Source organism: Ranitomeya imitator, chromosome 7, assembly GCF_032444005.1.
Source record: "Ranitomeya imitator isolate aRanImi1 chromosome 7, aRanImi1.pri, whole genome shotgun sequence".
NCBI classification, from domain to species: domain Eukaryota; kingdom Metazoa; phylum Chordata; class Amphibia; order Anura; family Dendrobatidae; genus Ranitomeya; species Ranitomeya imitator.
Window position 1 is genome coordinate 194,327,408 of NC_091288.1, and position 14,607 is coordinate 194,342,014.

At 41.9% G+C, this 14,607-nt stretch overlaps 1 protein-coding gene across 2 annotated transcripts in view; it reads right to left on the reverse strand.

The window, feature by feature from the left end:
• Window positions 1–14,607, reverse strand: part of IL4R (interleukin 4 receptor) — a 28,729-nt gene that overhangs the window by 3,416 nt on the left and 10,706 nt on the right. For both annotated transcript variants that reach the window (XM_069734309.1, XM_069734310.1), the window contains 7 exons: window positions 14,412–14,524; window positions 8,176–8,314; window positions 7,930–8,099; window positions 5,462–5,613; window positions 4,480–4,645; window positions 2,730–2,829; window positions 429–501 (listed from right to left, as the gene is read on the reverse strand). In XM_069734309.1, the coding sequence (XP_069590410.1) occupies window positions 429–501; window positions 2,730–2,829; window positions 4,480–4,645; window positions 5,462–5,613; window positions 7,930–8,099; window positions 8,176–8,314; window positions 14,412–14,502 (891 nt within the window). In that variant the 5' untranslated portion in view covers window positions 14,503–14,524. The remainder of the gene's footprint in view (window positions 1–428; window positions 502–2,729; window positions 2,830–4,479; window positions 4,646–5,461; window positions 5,614–7,929; window positions 8,100–8,175; window positions 8,315–14,411; window positions 14,525–14,607) is intronic.

Below are 14,607 nucleotides of genomic sequence, written 5' to 3' on the forward strand. Positions count from 1 at the left end.
TTAATTATATATACAATGTAAAAAGCAATGATAATATATGTAGATTTTCACTTCTCAAGACACAGCCCCCCTGAGGAAGCCTATGGGAAACGCGCATCGGGGCCACAAATATAAATCAAGACAACTCTTTACATGGGTAAGCTATGCAATCTTGCACTTTGGGAACTATGTATTGTTTATATATATATATATATATATATATATATATATATTTATATATTTATATTTTGTTGCTTTTATCTAATGATATTTGAACATGATTGATACTTCGTTATGAATTGCTATTTGGGGATTTTTTTTACTCCATTGTGTTGCAGGATAAAGCCAATTTGAGACTTCCCTATATATTGAGAGACTATGGTCCTTATTTATACCCATGAACAGTATTGTGCCCAGTCTCAGGCGCACCCTGTTTATTCTTCACCCACCTGTATCAGTTTGCCCTTGGCTACTTTGCTTTTTGCAGGATCTGGGATGTTATTCCACCAATTTTTCTTGGTTCTACAAGTTAAAGTAAAATGTTAATAGCATTAATTTACCATAATCATAATATACAGTTAAAGGAGTTGTAGATAAAGTTTGCAGTCACTCTATGTGACTGCAGACTTGTGAATCCTCACAGTGCTCGCTGTCAGGTTTCTCGCGTGAGCAGACTAGATGTGCGCTGTCTCACCAATACAAGTCTAGTCCAAGTGTGGCCAGAATCTTGACAGTGAGCACTGTGTACACAATGTGAGGATTCACAAGTCTGCAGTCATATAGAGTAACTGCAGACTTTATCCACAAGCCAGGCAACCCCTTTAAGCAGCAAATACCATACAGTGAAAGAAAATAAAGTTTCAATTTCCATATAGAAGAAAAAAACAAATGACTTCTGGTGGATGCAAGCTGTCCATTGTGCACCAGGGTAGTAGTGGGTGGGCTAGTGTACAAGATGGATGGGGTAGTACTGGTCTGCTGGATGGGATGGATGGGGTAGTAGTGGTCTGGTGGATGGGGTAGTAGTGGTCTGATGGATGGGATGGATGGGGTAGTAGTGGTCTGGTATATGGGATGGATGGGGTAGTAGTGGTCTGATGGATGGGATGGATGGGGTAGTAGTGGTCTGGAGGTTGGGGTAGTGGTGGTCTGGTATATGGGATGGTTGGGGTAGTAGTGGTGGATGGGATGGATGGGGTAGTAGTGGTCTGGTGGATGGAATGGAGGGGGTAGTAGTGGTCTGGTGGATGGGATGGATGGGGTAGTAGTGATCTGGTGGATGGGATGGATGGGGTAGTAGTGGTCTGATGGATGGGGTAGTAGTGGTCTGGTGGATGGGATGGATGGGGTAGTAGTGGTCTGGTATATGGGATGGATGGGGTAGTAGTGGTCTGGTGGATGGGATGGATGGGGTAGTAGTGGTCTGGTGGATGGGATGGATGGGGTAGTAGTGGTCTGGAGGTTGGGGTAGTGGTGGTCTGGTGGATGGGATGGTTGGGGTAGTGGTGGTCTGGTATATGGGATGGTTGGGGTAGTGGTGGTCTGGTATATGGGATGGTTGGGGTAGTAGTGGTGTATGGGATGGATGGGGTAGTAGTGGTCTGGTGTATGGGATGGATGGGGTAGTGGTGGTCTGGTATATGGGATGGTTGGGGTAGTAGTGGTGTATGGGATGGATGGGGTAGTAGTGGTCTGGTGGATGGGATGGATGGGGTAGTGGTGGTCTGGTATATGGGATGGTTGGGGTAGTAGTGGTGTATGGGATGGATGGGGTAGTAGTGGTCTGGTGTATGGGATGGATGGGGTAGTAGTGGTCTGGTGGATGGGATGGATGGGGTAGTGGTGGTCTGGTATATGGGATGGTTGGGGTAGTGGTGGTCTGGTATATGGGATGGTTGGGGTAGTAGTGGTGTATGGGATGGATGGGGTAGTAGTGGTCTGGTGGATGGGATGGATGGGGTAGTAGTGGTCTGGTCTATGGGATGGATGGGGTAGTAGTGGTCTGGTCTATAGGATGGATGGGGTAGTAGTGGTCTGGTGGATGGGATGGATGGGGTAGTAGTGGTCTGGTGGATGGGGTAGTAGTGGTCTGGTACATGGAATGGAGGGGGTAGTAGTGGTCTGGTGGATGGGATGGATGGGGTAGTAGTGGTCTGGTGGATGGGATGGATGGGGTAGTAGTGGTCTGGTGGATGGGATGGATGGGGTAGTAGTGGTCTGGTGGATGGGGTAGTAGTGGTCTGGTATATGGAATGGAGGGGGTAGTAGTGGTCTGGTGGATGGGATGGATGGGGTAGTAGTGGTCTGGTGGATGGGATGGATGGGGTAGTAGTGGTCTGGTGGATGGGATGGATGGGGTAGTAGTGGTCTGGTGGATGGGGTAGTAGTGGTCTGGTATATGGAATGGAGGGGGTAGTAGTGGTCTGGTGGATGGGATGGATGGGGTAGTAGTGGTCTGGTGGATGGGATGGATGGGGTAGTAGTGGTCTGGTGGATGGGATGGATGGGGTAGTAGTGGTCTGGTGGATGGGATGGATGGGGTAGTAGTGGTCTGGTGGATGGGATGGATGGGGTAGTAGTGGTCTGGTGGATGGGGTAGTAGTGGTCTGGTCTATAGGATGGATGGGGTAGTAGTTGAGAGTTGCATTCAGTATGAAGCAGAAGTTCACGTGGCTACGAGCTGCAGTCACTTACTAATAACAGTGCCTGGAGGATTTAGCCATAAATGACTTTTCTTCCTTTGCTCTTACCTGGTTATGACGACGTAGCAGGATACCGTCATCAGCACTACAGTGATGCAGCATATTGAGATGATGACCCACTTTATGTCCATTAGGGTCAGGTTATAATCTATAAGCAGATGAGATTGGATGGTGTCATTTCTCAGGACAGCCATTACAAAGAGCAGAGTTAGCTTGCATTTAAGTTGCACCCTTGAGGGTTTGCGTTTCGCCCACTCTACAGTCTGTGACCAGATATGGGGTCGCTGAATCAGTGCCCGCTCACCAAGGTAATTTTACCCTTGGCTTCACTGTGCACCGAAATCCACCCACAATCTGCCTCTCATGGCGTTATCCACGGTTTGGACAAAACCTTTAATTGGTTTGATCCATTAACTCCCCCCATCCTTGCAGTTACGCTGTAGAAGTCGGCATCTCCACCTGGCTCTCATCGGGCCAACTTTTACACTTTTACTTTAGATTAGAGGACATTTCACAGGTTGTAAATCACCAAGGAACATTCCCAGCACAGAGTCTTAGTGATATCCTCTGCCACTAGGCAGCACCGCACTCGCACTGCCGTCGGTGATGGGGGATTTTGGCCTTCTGGTACCGTCCTGGCTTTGACAACCCTTCTCTCTACCAACTCGCTCCACCAGCCAGCAGCTACTTCATGGTTGTAACCCAGGGGGCCCTGTGAAACCTTACATCCATGTACAAGGGTTAAAGGGTGAAGACCAGGGTTCCACTGGGACCTGATTAAATATAGGTTTTGTACAAGCTACTATCTTTTGAAGCCCTATTAAGAGCTGCCAAGCTTTCACCTACAAGGCTACATTACAGTTGGGAGCCAAATGGAGCCCAAAGATGACTATACTGTATATTTTAAGAGCAATTATCAGTGGTGATGATGGCCTGGTGGTAATGGCTCCTAATGGTGCCATCTTAGACCTTTTGTGAAGCCCATCCTTTGGTCTGGCTTCATAGGAGACCATCATTTTCCCTATATACTGCAATACTGTGATGTTACAGTATATAGAACAAGCGATCAACTGATCAAAGGTTCACCTCACTTTAAGGGGCAAAAAATATATAAAATAAAAGTTTTAAAAAACATTTGAAAAACAAAAGTTTGAATCCTTTCCTCCTTTCCTATTTTAAAAATAAAGAAATAAAAAAAAAACATATTTGGTACTAAAAATGTACAAACCATCAAAATATTAAATTAATTAAGCAAGTGTGGTAAATGCTGTGAAGAGAGAATTAATTGGGCGGCACAATAAAAACTGATAAAAAAATCATCTGCACCCCGAATTGGCATCATTCTAAAAATTCAGATCCATTGCCCCCACCAAAAAAACTTTAAAGATCTCAGAAAATGGCGACTGGAAGCAAAATTTTTTCTTCAAACTCTTGAATTATTTTTTTTTTCTTTGTGGGGGGAGGGGGTGATTCACAGTATCTATACCTACCTGAAGAACAAAAGAAAATCGAAAAAAATAAGGGCGAACTGGTATTTTTTTCACCATTGGAGCCTATTAGGAATATTTTTCAGTTTTTTTTATATGGTAAAATTAAAGGCATCATTCAAAATTACTGGTGGAAAAAAAAAGTAGAGAAAAAAAGCAAAATGTAAAACGGAAAAATCAGCTCTGTATTAGGCCACGTTACGTGGTGCCCGAGGCTGCACAGTCTGGCTACAGTGAATCATTTTAAGTTTTCTTGATTACATTATTCTTGATCACAAAGCTTAAAAAATGACAGATCTCAAAGTCCTTACTGTTAGTGAACACGATGTCTGGACTCCAGTCACTGTAGAATTCCTTGGTTTCCTCTTTGTCGGTGTACGTGGTCCTTACTCGGGCTCGGTACTCGGCGCCTCGGCTCAGCTGCCTCTTACTGAACGTGTAGCGGGGCTCTACTTGTGGTAGGACGTGCTCTAATTCCTGTGGATGCAGGGAGCCGGTTATAGGGGGCTGTAGGCAAACGGGTAACAGCGTCTGCCCCAAAACACATCCTCACATCAAATGTCCTAAAGAACAATATAAATAGCTTCTACCAAAACGAGCGCCATACTTGGACAAAAGCTCACTAGCCATGGAGCCGAAACATCTGTTTACGTAGGGCAATCTATCTATTTGAGTCTCCTGAAGTAAGTGTCCCTCACTGCTGACTATTTGGCGCAGTGTAGCAGGAAATGGGTGTGATCTAATTTAATCTATCCATCCTTAGCAGGGAGACTAGGTCTAAACTGGTTTCCAGCCTTTAGATTTTAAGAAGAAAATTTCCACTCAGTGTCATTAAAGGGAATCCGTCAGCAGGTTTTTGCTACCTCATCTGAGAGTAGAATGATGTAGGGGCAGAAACCCTGATTCCAGCAATGTATCACTTATTTAAGTGCGTGCAGCAGTTCTGACACAGAGTTTTTAGATTTAGCAATGAAGCAGAGCTGAGAAACCTAACCCCGCCCACACCAGGCTCTGTATATGCAATGGCTATAGACAGTGAGCTGCTTATCACAGGAGGGGGCGGAGTCAGACTACCAGGCAGGTGCTGCTGTTTCCTAGCAATGATAAACTCCTGGCGCTAAAACAATCATTGCCGGAAAAGAAAACCACAGAGCTTGATAAAAGAGGTATCGCCAAAATCTTTGTTTTAACTACTACATCATGTTGTTGTCTTCAGGTTATATAGCAAAAACCTGCTGACAGATTCCCTTTCATGGTGAGGATTTGCATCAGAATCCAACTCTTCCATGTTACCGTTTTGTTGTCTTTCTTGGAGATGAACTGGATATTAAAGGATAGATCGTCTTTAACGGTGTATTTGTCTTCATAATTAGTATTCCAGTGAACAACCCCATTTTCTGGATCTGTCACGTCCACATTTAAGTTTGATGGAGCCTTTGGTTTAACTGTTAACAAAAAAAAAAAAATAGTTTTCAAATTTACCGATACTGAGTACAATCCAGAAAACTGGTGGATGGACTGGTTAGATACTGGACTGGTTTGCAGCTCTGGGATCTCAGGAGCAGGTTTGCACCACTGGGATCTCAGGAGCAGGTTTGCACCACTGGGATCTCAGGAGCAGGTTTGCACCTCTGGGATCTCAGGAGCAGGTTTGCACCTCTGGGATCTCAGGAGCAGGTTTGCACCTCTGGGATCTCAGGAGCAGGTTTGCACCTCTGGGATCTCAGGAGCAGGTTTGCACCTCTGGGATCTCAGGAGCAGGTTTGCACCTCTGGGATCTCAGGAGCAGCTTTCCACCTCTGGGATCTCAGGAGCAGCTTTCCACCTCTGGGATCTCAGGAGCAGCTTTCCATCTAACAGCCACTATGAATAGAGAAAGGCGGCCCATATGTTTTCGGCTCTCTCATCACATACATTTCCATGGGAGTTCCGAAAACATCCACACAAGGGTGCTTTCTGAACTCCGATATAAGTACACACTGGCCACAGAACACCAGTGACCCTCATCTATCAGACACTTATAGCAGGTCCTATGGAGAGTGCTTCTTACAGACTCCTAAACACAAACGATCTTGAACAGGAACTCTCGTCCCCAATACAAGTGATCAGTAGGGGCCCCAGCATCTAATATTGGTGATAAAGGCCATCAACAAGCAAACACCTCCTCTTGAGTCTTCACTTCAGCATCATATTTTACCATTGTACTATCCTGTTAGGCTTTCAGGAAGGAAGTTTAATTTACAGGGGAATGAGTCCGGGGGGCGTGCCTATCACTGAGTGAGTCTATGGGGTGGAGCCAGTAGATATGTTTAGTTATGACTTTGACCAAAGACGCCTTGACGTGGCAATTGAGCTCACATATATTGGCCAATCTATGCGCTAAGTACCTTCATTGAGCTGTAGTTTAGCAATTTTTGCAGATGAATATTTCATATACATTATATAGCGCTTTTTGTTCCAATTTTCTATGGCAATAATGTAGTACCAATCTTCTAGAGTAATAATTCTTGGCAAATCATGGTGCAACCTTTATTGTTTTTCAACTTATGGTTGGCACCTATTCACACTAGCTTGGATGTGCGGGTCTTTTTCTCTATTTGACCAATCATAGTTCACCAGTGTATGAGAGATCACATGATAGGCCAATCAGCTGCAAGTATAGATGAAGATAATTATATATTCTAAAATGGGGTAAGTATGGAAGGGGCCCCTAATAAAGATTAAAATGGTTGTCCAGGACTTTTATTATTATTTATACATGAATTATCTTTATGGTAGAATGGAGATCGGGTCGGTAGAGGCGCCGGCCTGAATGCAGTGCATGGACTGGCCACCAGATTTTTTTTTTTTTTTAAAGGATTTTTGATGTTCCATTTTCTCTTCTTTCGTGTCTACTTTTCTATAGTCTCAAAACTATGGTCAAGTTATAAGTTAAAGGACTAGTCCCATATGGGTAAATCAAGGTGAATCGTGTCATCATTGATGACTTCCTCCATTCACTTCTGTGCAAGTTCTGAAAATTGATGAACTAAGAGTCTTAGCGATTTTTTTTTTTTATTTTTTTATTTTTTTTTTGGAACACCCATAGAATTGAACAGAGAACCTGAGAACGCTGCCCACCTTCCCACCCTGTTCCTGGCGGCATGAGATGGGGTCTGTATCGATCAGACATTTATATTATGTCTTGTGAATATGCCATAAATGTTCAGAAATGGAAATACCTTTATGGCTGTTGTAAAATACCAAAAAATAAACTGTTACTAAATATTACAACAAACTCAATAACACATAGAGCATATGATACAGAAAGGCTATAACAAATGGAAAGTTGAAACGGAAAGATAATATTGCACAATAGATGTTGATAGTGGTTATCTGATCATCTGTACTCGTCAGGAGAGCCAAGTAGCAAGTGTTTAGTTTCCCCACAGCACTCCCACAGGTCAAATGAAGTATTACATTGTTTTTTGTAATACTGGTCTTCCAGAACCAGAAATGTTCTTTGTTTTTCCTCTGGCGGGTCCTGAACTTTGAAACCCAGACCAACAATGAATTCACGGGTCTTGTAAACCAGACCACACATTTAATGTCCTGGCAGATAACAACCTTAAACAAAAAAAAAATGATGGCAAAAAATGAAAACCTCTCTGGCCAACAGTTCAGTTATTTCATTTTGACCCTGAGAAAACTGGTGCAAGTTTAGCTGACGATGTTTTCATAAATTTTGACACAATCTTACAGAAAAAAAACGAATATCTTACCAGAAATGGAAATATCTATATCCGCTTTGTCCACGATTTGCCCTTTTGATTTAATTACTATGCGATAAGATTCGGATCTTATAATTGCCAACTTATCGATGTGACAGATACATTTATTAGGTATTTTGAAGCTCTTATATTCATTATCTAAATCCTGGCAATAATGGGTTCTGAAATAAAAAAAAAAATTAATATTTTATGAAATATCTACACATTATATATTGTATTATAATTTTTGTTACTTACTTATGAAGCACGTCTATGCATTGTAATTGGAAATCTGATTTGCAGTTAGTGGCTCCATTCACGACTTCCCAAAAACAGACCATTTTTGAATCGAGATCATTCTCACAGACCAAGTTTGTAATCCTAGGGAGGTCTTGAGCTGTAAATTAGGAAAAAAAACATATATAAATATATATCCAAGAACTAAATACATTCATTATATAGATGTAATCTTCAGTCCACGACTCTCCAGTTGTTGCAAAACTGTAACCTGCAGCAATTAGGAAATATATACAAGTACCTTGAAGAAGTATTCATACCTTTCCACATTTTTTCCACATTATATCTACAACTTTAAATGTATTTTATTGGGATTTTATGCAGCAAGCATTTGTGAAGCGTATAGGAAATGATACGTGTTTTTTTAAATATTTGAAAAATATAAATTGGAAAATTGTGACGTGCATTTTTATCCCCGAGTCATTACTTTGTAGGACCACCGTGTTTTGGGGTATGTCTCTACCAGCTTTGCACATCTAGAGGTGACATTTTTGCCCCTTTCCACACTTGCTCTCGCTCAGTGACATTTGATGGAGGTGTTGGTGAACAACAATTTTCAAGTCTTGTCACAGGTTCGAACTGGGATTTAGGTCTGGACTGTGATTGGGCCATTCACACACATGAATGTGCTTTGATCTAAACCCTTTATTGTAGCTCTGGCAGGATGTTTAGGGTTGCAGTCTCGCTGGAAATTGAAAATATTTTCAGCTTCTCACAGGTTTTCCTCCAGGATTGCCCTGTATTTAGCTCCATCTATCTTCCCACCAGCTTCTTTGTCCCTGCTGAAGAAAAGCCACCCCCCAGCATAATGCAGCCACCATCGTGTTTGACTGTGGGGATGGTGTTTTCAGGGTGATTTGAAGTGTTAGATTTTTGCCACACATAGGATTTTGCATTTAGCCCAAAAACTTCTATTCTCATCTGAACAAAAGACAACACGGATCCCGGCACTCACATGTGGAATTAAATTGTTTAGTCCACTATACATCCTAAATGCCTATCTATTTAATGACATAATCTAATAGATTTTCTAGTATACTTTCATTAAAAATTCCCTATCCTTCCCTAACTATGCTATCTAACTGCTACACTTTTGTTTTCTTGTTTTACTACTTCCTTTTTGACGATGTTTCGTTTGAGGATCCCAGTGGATGCTGGGATACTCAAAGGAAGCATCATCAGGAAGCAGAGGCTGTGGTCACTGGTGCAGCCTCTGCCTCCTCCTTGAAATGAAGTGTCATCTATGACACTTGTTTCAGGAACTGGGCTGGTCCTGCACAATGTGCACTGTGCGATGTGCACAATGACAGTGCGCTCTGTTGTCGGCTCATTATTTCTGATCTGAGCCAGCCAGAGAGTGCACTAACATCGTGCACATTACAGAGTGACAGAGCCGGGACTAGCCCAGCCCCTGAAACAAAGGTATGGACCACCCTTTTAAAATTGTCCAAACCAGCCAAAATCAACAGATTCTGTGTACGAATATCTCTGACTAATGATTGTCAAGGGAGATTAGACTCTTGCATGTACGATTTTGGACTGTTGATCCTTTTTTTCTGCAACAGATAAGCTGCCACCAGAGATGTCTGGCAGAAGCTCTCTCATAGAGAACATAGGACAGCTGTCTAAAATGTTTGGAGCTTTAGTCAAACACTTGATTGGCTAATAAGTATATCGCTTCATTCAGATGACTGGATTTTCAGTCCAAAACACTGACCTTATAATGATCATGTATCGAGTCTAATAAATTAAAGATTACTACATCTACTGGACTACATCACCAGGGCCACCAACAGTTCATTATTACATTACCAGAACCACCATCAGTACATGACTACAATACCAGAACCACCGTTAGTACAGGAATACAGCACCACCATGAGTATAAGAATTCAGCACCAGAACCACCATACTGCACCACCTCCAAAGGAACCCCCTCTATACTGCCCATCTCCATAGGGATCCCTTTATACTGCCCTATTTACATTTTTATCGGTACCATTTTCGGGCACATGACATTTTTTGATCACTTTTTATTACGATTTTTGGGTGGCAGAATGAACAAAAACCAGCAATTCGTGGGGGCGCTTATACCGTTCCGCGTTTGGTAAAGTTGATAAAGCAGTTTTATTCTGCGAGTCAGTACGATTACAGTGATACCTCATTTATATCATTTTTTTATGTTTTGGCGCTTTTATACAATAAAAAATGTTATGTAAAAAATAATTATTTTGTCATTTGCCTTGTTCTGAGGGCTATAACTTTTTATTTTTTTTTGCTGATGATGCTGTGTGGCTGCTCATTTTTTGCTGGACAAGATGACGTTTTTAGCGGTATTATGTTTAATTGTATCCGTCTTTTTGATCGCGTGTTATTCCACTTTTTGTTTGGCAGTATGATAATAATGCGCTGTTTTTGCCTCGTTTTTTATTTATTTTATTTTTTTACGGTATTCACTGAATGGGTTAACTAGTGTAACAGTTTTATAGGTCGGGTCATTACGGACTCGGCGATACTAAATATGTGTACTTTTAGAGTTTTTTTTATTCACATAAATGAATTTATTGGAACAATATATATATTTTTTTCTTTAGGAATTTAAAAAAATATTTTTACACAGTATAATATATATATTTTTCAAACTTTTTTGCATTGTCCCAGGGTGGGACATCACTGTATAAAGTGAAATCGTTGATCTGACACTTTGCAGTGCACTGTGTCAGATCAGCTATCTGACAGGCAGTGCAGCAGGCTTGCCGGCGCTTGCTCTGAGCAGGCGCTTGCAAGCCACCTCCCTGCAGGACCCGGAAGGATCCCACGGCCATCTTGGATCCAGGGGCCTGCAGGGAGGAGAACAGAGGAGACCCTCGGAACAACGCAATCAAAACGCGTTGTTCTGAGGGTCTCAGGGAAGCACGCAGGGAGCCCCCTCCCTGCGCGATGCTTCCCTATGCCACCAGAACGCTGCGATCTTGTTTGATCGCAGTGTTCCGGGGTTAATGTGCCGGGAGCCGTACCGTGACCGTTCCTGGCACTTAGTACCGGTGTCAGCTGTGATTATCAGCTGACACCTGGCCGCGATCAGCCGCGCTCCCCCCGTGAGCGCGGCTGATCGCATATGATGTACTATCCCCTCGATGGTCATACGGGCCCAGGTCACTTTGATGGGATAGTACGTCTGATGTCAGAAAGGGGTTAAAATACTTAGAAAACCATGTATGATTTCCTTTACACTTCACAATTACTTATTACTTTGTGTTGGTATATCACAAAAAATCCCCTGGAAATACGCTTGTGGGTGTAAGGCAAAAAAATGTGGAAAAGTTCACATTTATGATTCCTTTTTCAAGGCACTGTAGGTAATTATATACTGTACATAAACTCATAGATTTTTAATGAATCTGTCCACCACTGTGCTCATGCTCTTGGATAAGCTGAGCACTTTTCCTTCTTGGGTTGATAGAACTGATCTCAGATCAATCAAACATAGGTATAGTCCATCTGTCATTGAGGAATAACACTACATCTGGTCATTGTATGCCTTGTGTCCTGCTTTTTTTCACAAGCTTTCCTCTTTGTGGTCTTCATCTCTAATTTTTAGTTGTTTCTGATGGAACCTAGCTGCTATATCTTCCATACATGACACACTGAGCCATGAAGAATTCCTGTTTTTCTGTCTATATGTAGCACATGTTCGGATGCAGCAGCAGCTTGGAAGACATTTGACATCACTACTGTGCAGTGTAGCTGTGAATACTACACTGGGATGAGATAAAACATTTTAATAGAAAGTAGCAGCAGATCTGTGGATTTTTTATACCTCCTTCTGTCTCTCACTGACTCTGTTCCATCCCATTCCCATCTTCATAGACTTTGATAGACAGCTTTATAGACTTCAATAGGCAGCTGTAATCTGATCCCTCAGTTACTTTGCCTTGTTTTATCCAAGACAGATTTTCTCAGTATTCATAGTTTTTTTTCACAGAAAATGATGATAATTATATTTTTCTGATAAGATATATTACAAAGTTTCTTATATTCATTTGCATTGTTGGTTTATGCACAAAATGGTTAATTATATATGGGATTAGCTATTCACTATTATCATGAATTGTGATTTCATACACTTTTTTACTTTATAATTTAGGCATGTTAAAAAGAAGTGTACTTTCAACAAACTTTACATAGATCAGTAGTATATGTTATTGTACAAAAAAAACCCCGTTGCATTATATAATCTCAGACAATTCAGCTTCTTTCTCCACTTATCAGCATCTTCTTTTCCTATCCCCACCCTTGAACTTATCCACTCAAAAAACAGCTTAACCTAGACTCCGTAGAGAAGGAATGAGGAAACAAGCAGACGAAGACACAGAAAGATTGTGATGAGCTTTCTAACAAGTTTCTATTTTTACAACATCGGAGAGCTGGATTCACATCTACACAGCTCAGTGCTGCTGTATATTGTCCTCTATGTTGCTGCTGATTCTCTCTGTGTGTTAATTAAGGTATGAAGTGCAGGAATTACTCTCTGTGTGCTGTGCGGTGTATGGGAGACATTATACTAGCTAATCTACCCTTCCAGCTCAGAATCAATTGCAAATTAAAAGACTGAGCATGCAGAGGGGAAAACAGGTGAAAATGCAGGGTACAAGTCATATAATGATCAGCGGTAGTGATATCCTTAACCCCTTACCGACATCGGACGTACTATACCGTCCGATGCCGGCTCCCCTCTTTGATGCAGGGCTCCGCGGTGAGCCCGCACCAAAGCCGGGACATGTCAGATGTTTTGAACAGCTGACATGTGCCCGTAATAGGCGCGGGCAGAATCGCGATCTGCCCGCACCTATTAACTAGTTAAATGCCGCTGTCAAACGCAGACAGCGGCATTTAACTACCGCTTCCGGCCGGAAATGACGTCATTGCCGACCCCCGTCACATGATCGGGGGTCGGCGATGCGTCTCCATTGTAACCATAGAGGTCCTTGAGACCTCTATGGTTACTGATCGCCGGTGGCTGTGAGCGCCACCCTGTGGTCGGCGCTCACAGCACACCTCCATTTCTGCTACATAGCAGCGATCAGCAGATCGCTGCTATGTAGCAGAGCCGATCGCGTTGTGCCTGCTTCTAGCCTCCCATAGAGGCTATTGAAGCATGGAAAAAGTAAAAAAAAAAAAGTTGAAAAAAATGTTAAAAAAATAAAAGTTTAAATCACCCCCCTTTCGCCCCAATCAAAATAAATCAATAAAAAAAATATAAAATCTACGCATATTTGGTATCGCCGCGCTCAGAATCGCCCGATCTATCAACTAAAAAAAAGCATTCACCTGATCGCTAAACAACGTAGCGGGAAAAAAATTAGAAACGCCAGAATTACGTTTTTTTGGTCGCCGCAACATTGCATTTAAATGCAATAACGGGCGATCAAAAGAACGTATCTGCACCAAAATGCTATCATTAAAAACATCTCGGCACGCAAAAAATAAGCCCTCAACCGACCCCAGATCATGAAAAATGGAGACGCTACGGGTATCGGAAAATGGCGCAAGTTTTTTATTTTTTTTTAGCAAAGTTTGGAATTTTTTTCACCACTTAGGTAAAAAATAACCTAGTCATGTTTGGTGTCTATGAACTCGTACTGACCTGGAGAATCATAATGGCAGGTCAGTTTTAGCATTAAGTGAACCTAGCAAAAAAGCCAAACAAAAAACAGTGTGGGATTGCACTTTTTTTTGCAATTTCACCGCACTTGGAAATTATTTTTTTCCCGTTTTCTAGTACACGACATGCTAAAACCAATGATGTAGTTCAAAAGTACAACTTGTCCTGCAAAAAATAAGCCCTCACATGGCCAAATTGACGGAAAAATAAAAAAGTTATGGCTCTGGGAAGGAGGGGAGCGAAAAACGAACACTGAAAAACAAAAAATCCCACGGTCATGAAGGGGTTTATGCACACAGGACAGCTTATTCTTGAAAGTACAGTTACCCTCTAAGTATTTTTGGTCTATGGATGTAAACAAGCATGCCCCTGTTCACTGACAACAAGCAGATATATTGAAAACAATGACATCTAACACAGTAAAAACTGAAGGATGTTTTATTATACACTTATAAAACTTTATGGAAAACTGGGAAAACTGTAAAAAAAAAAATATCCACAATCACATACACATATAGAGCAGATAACTTACAGGCACTTGGTGCAATTACTAATACGGCAATCCATGTCAAGCTGATCCGTGCAATCTCTGATTCCATCCGCAAGACTGTCATTGTCTTCATTTCAAAGAGATTTTAGCAGAGCCTGCAGATTAAATAACAATAATCAGAAGTCAAAGTCATATTGAGACAAGTTCATTATCACACACTAATAACTCAGCTGCACCC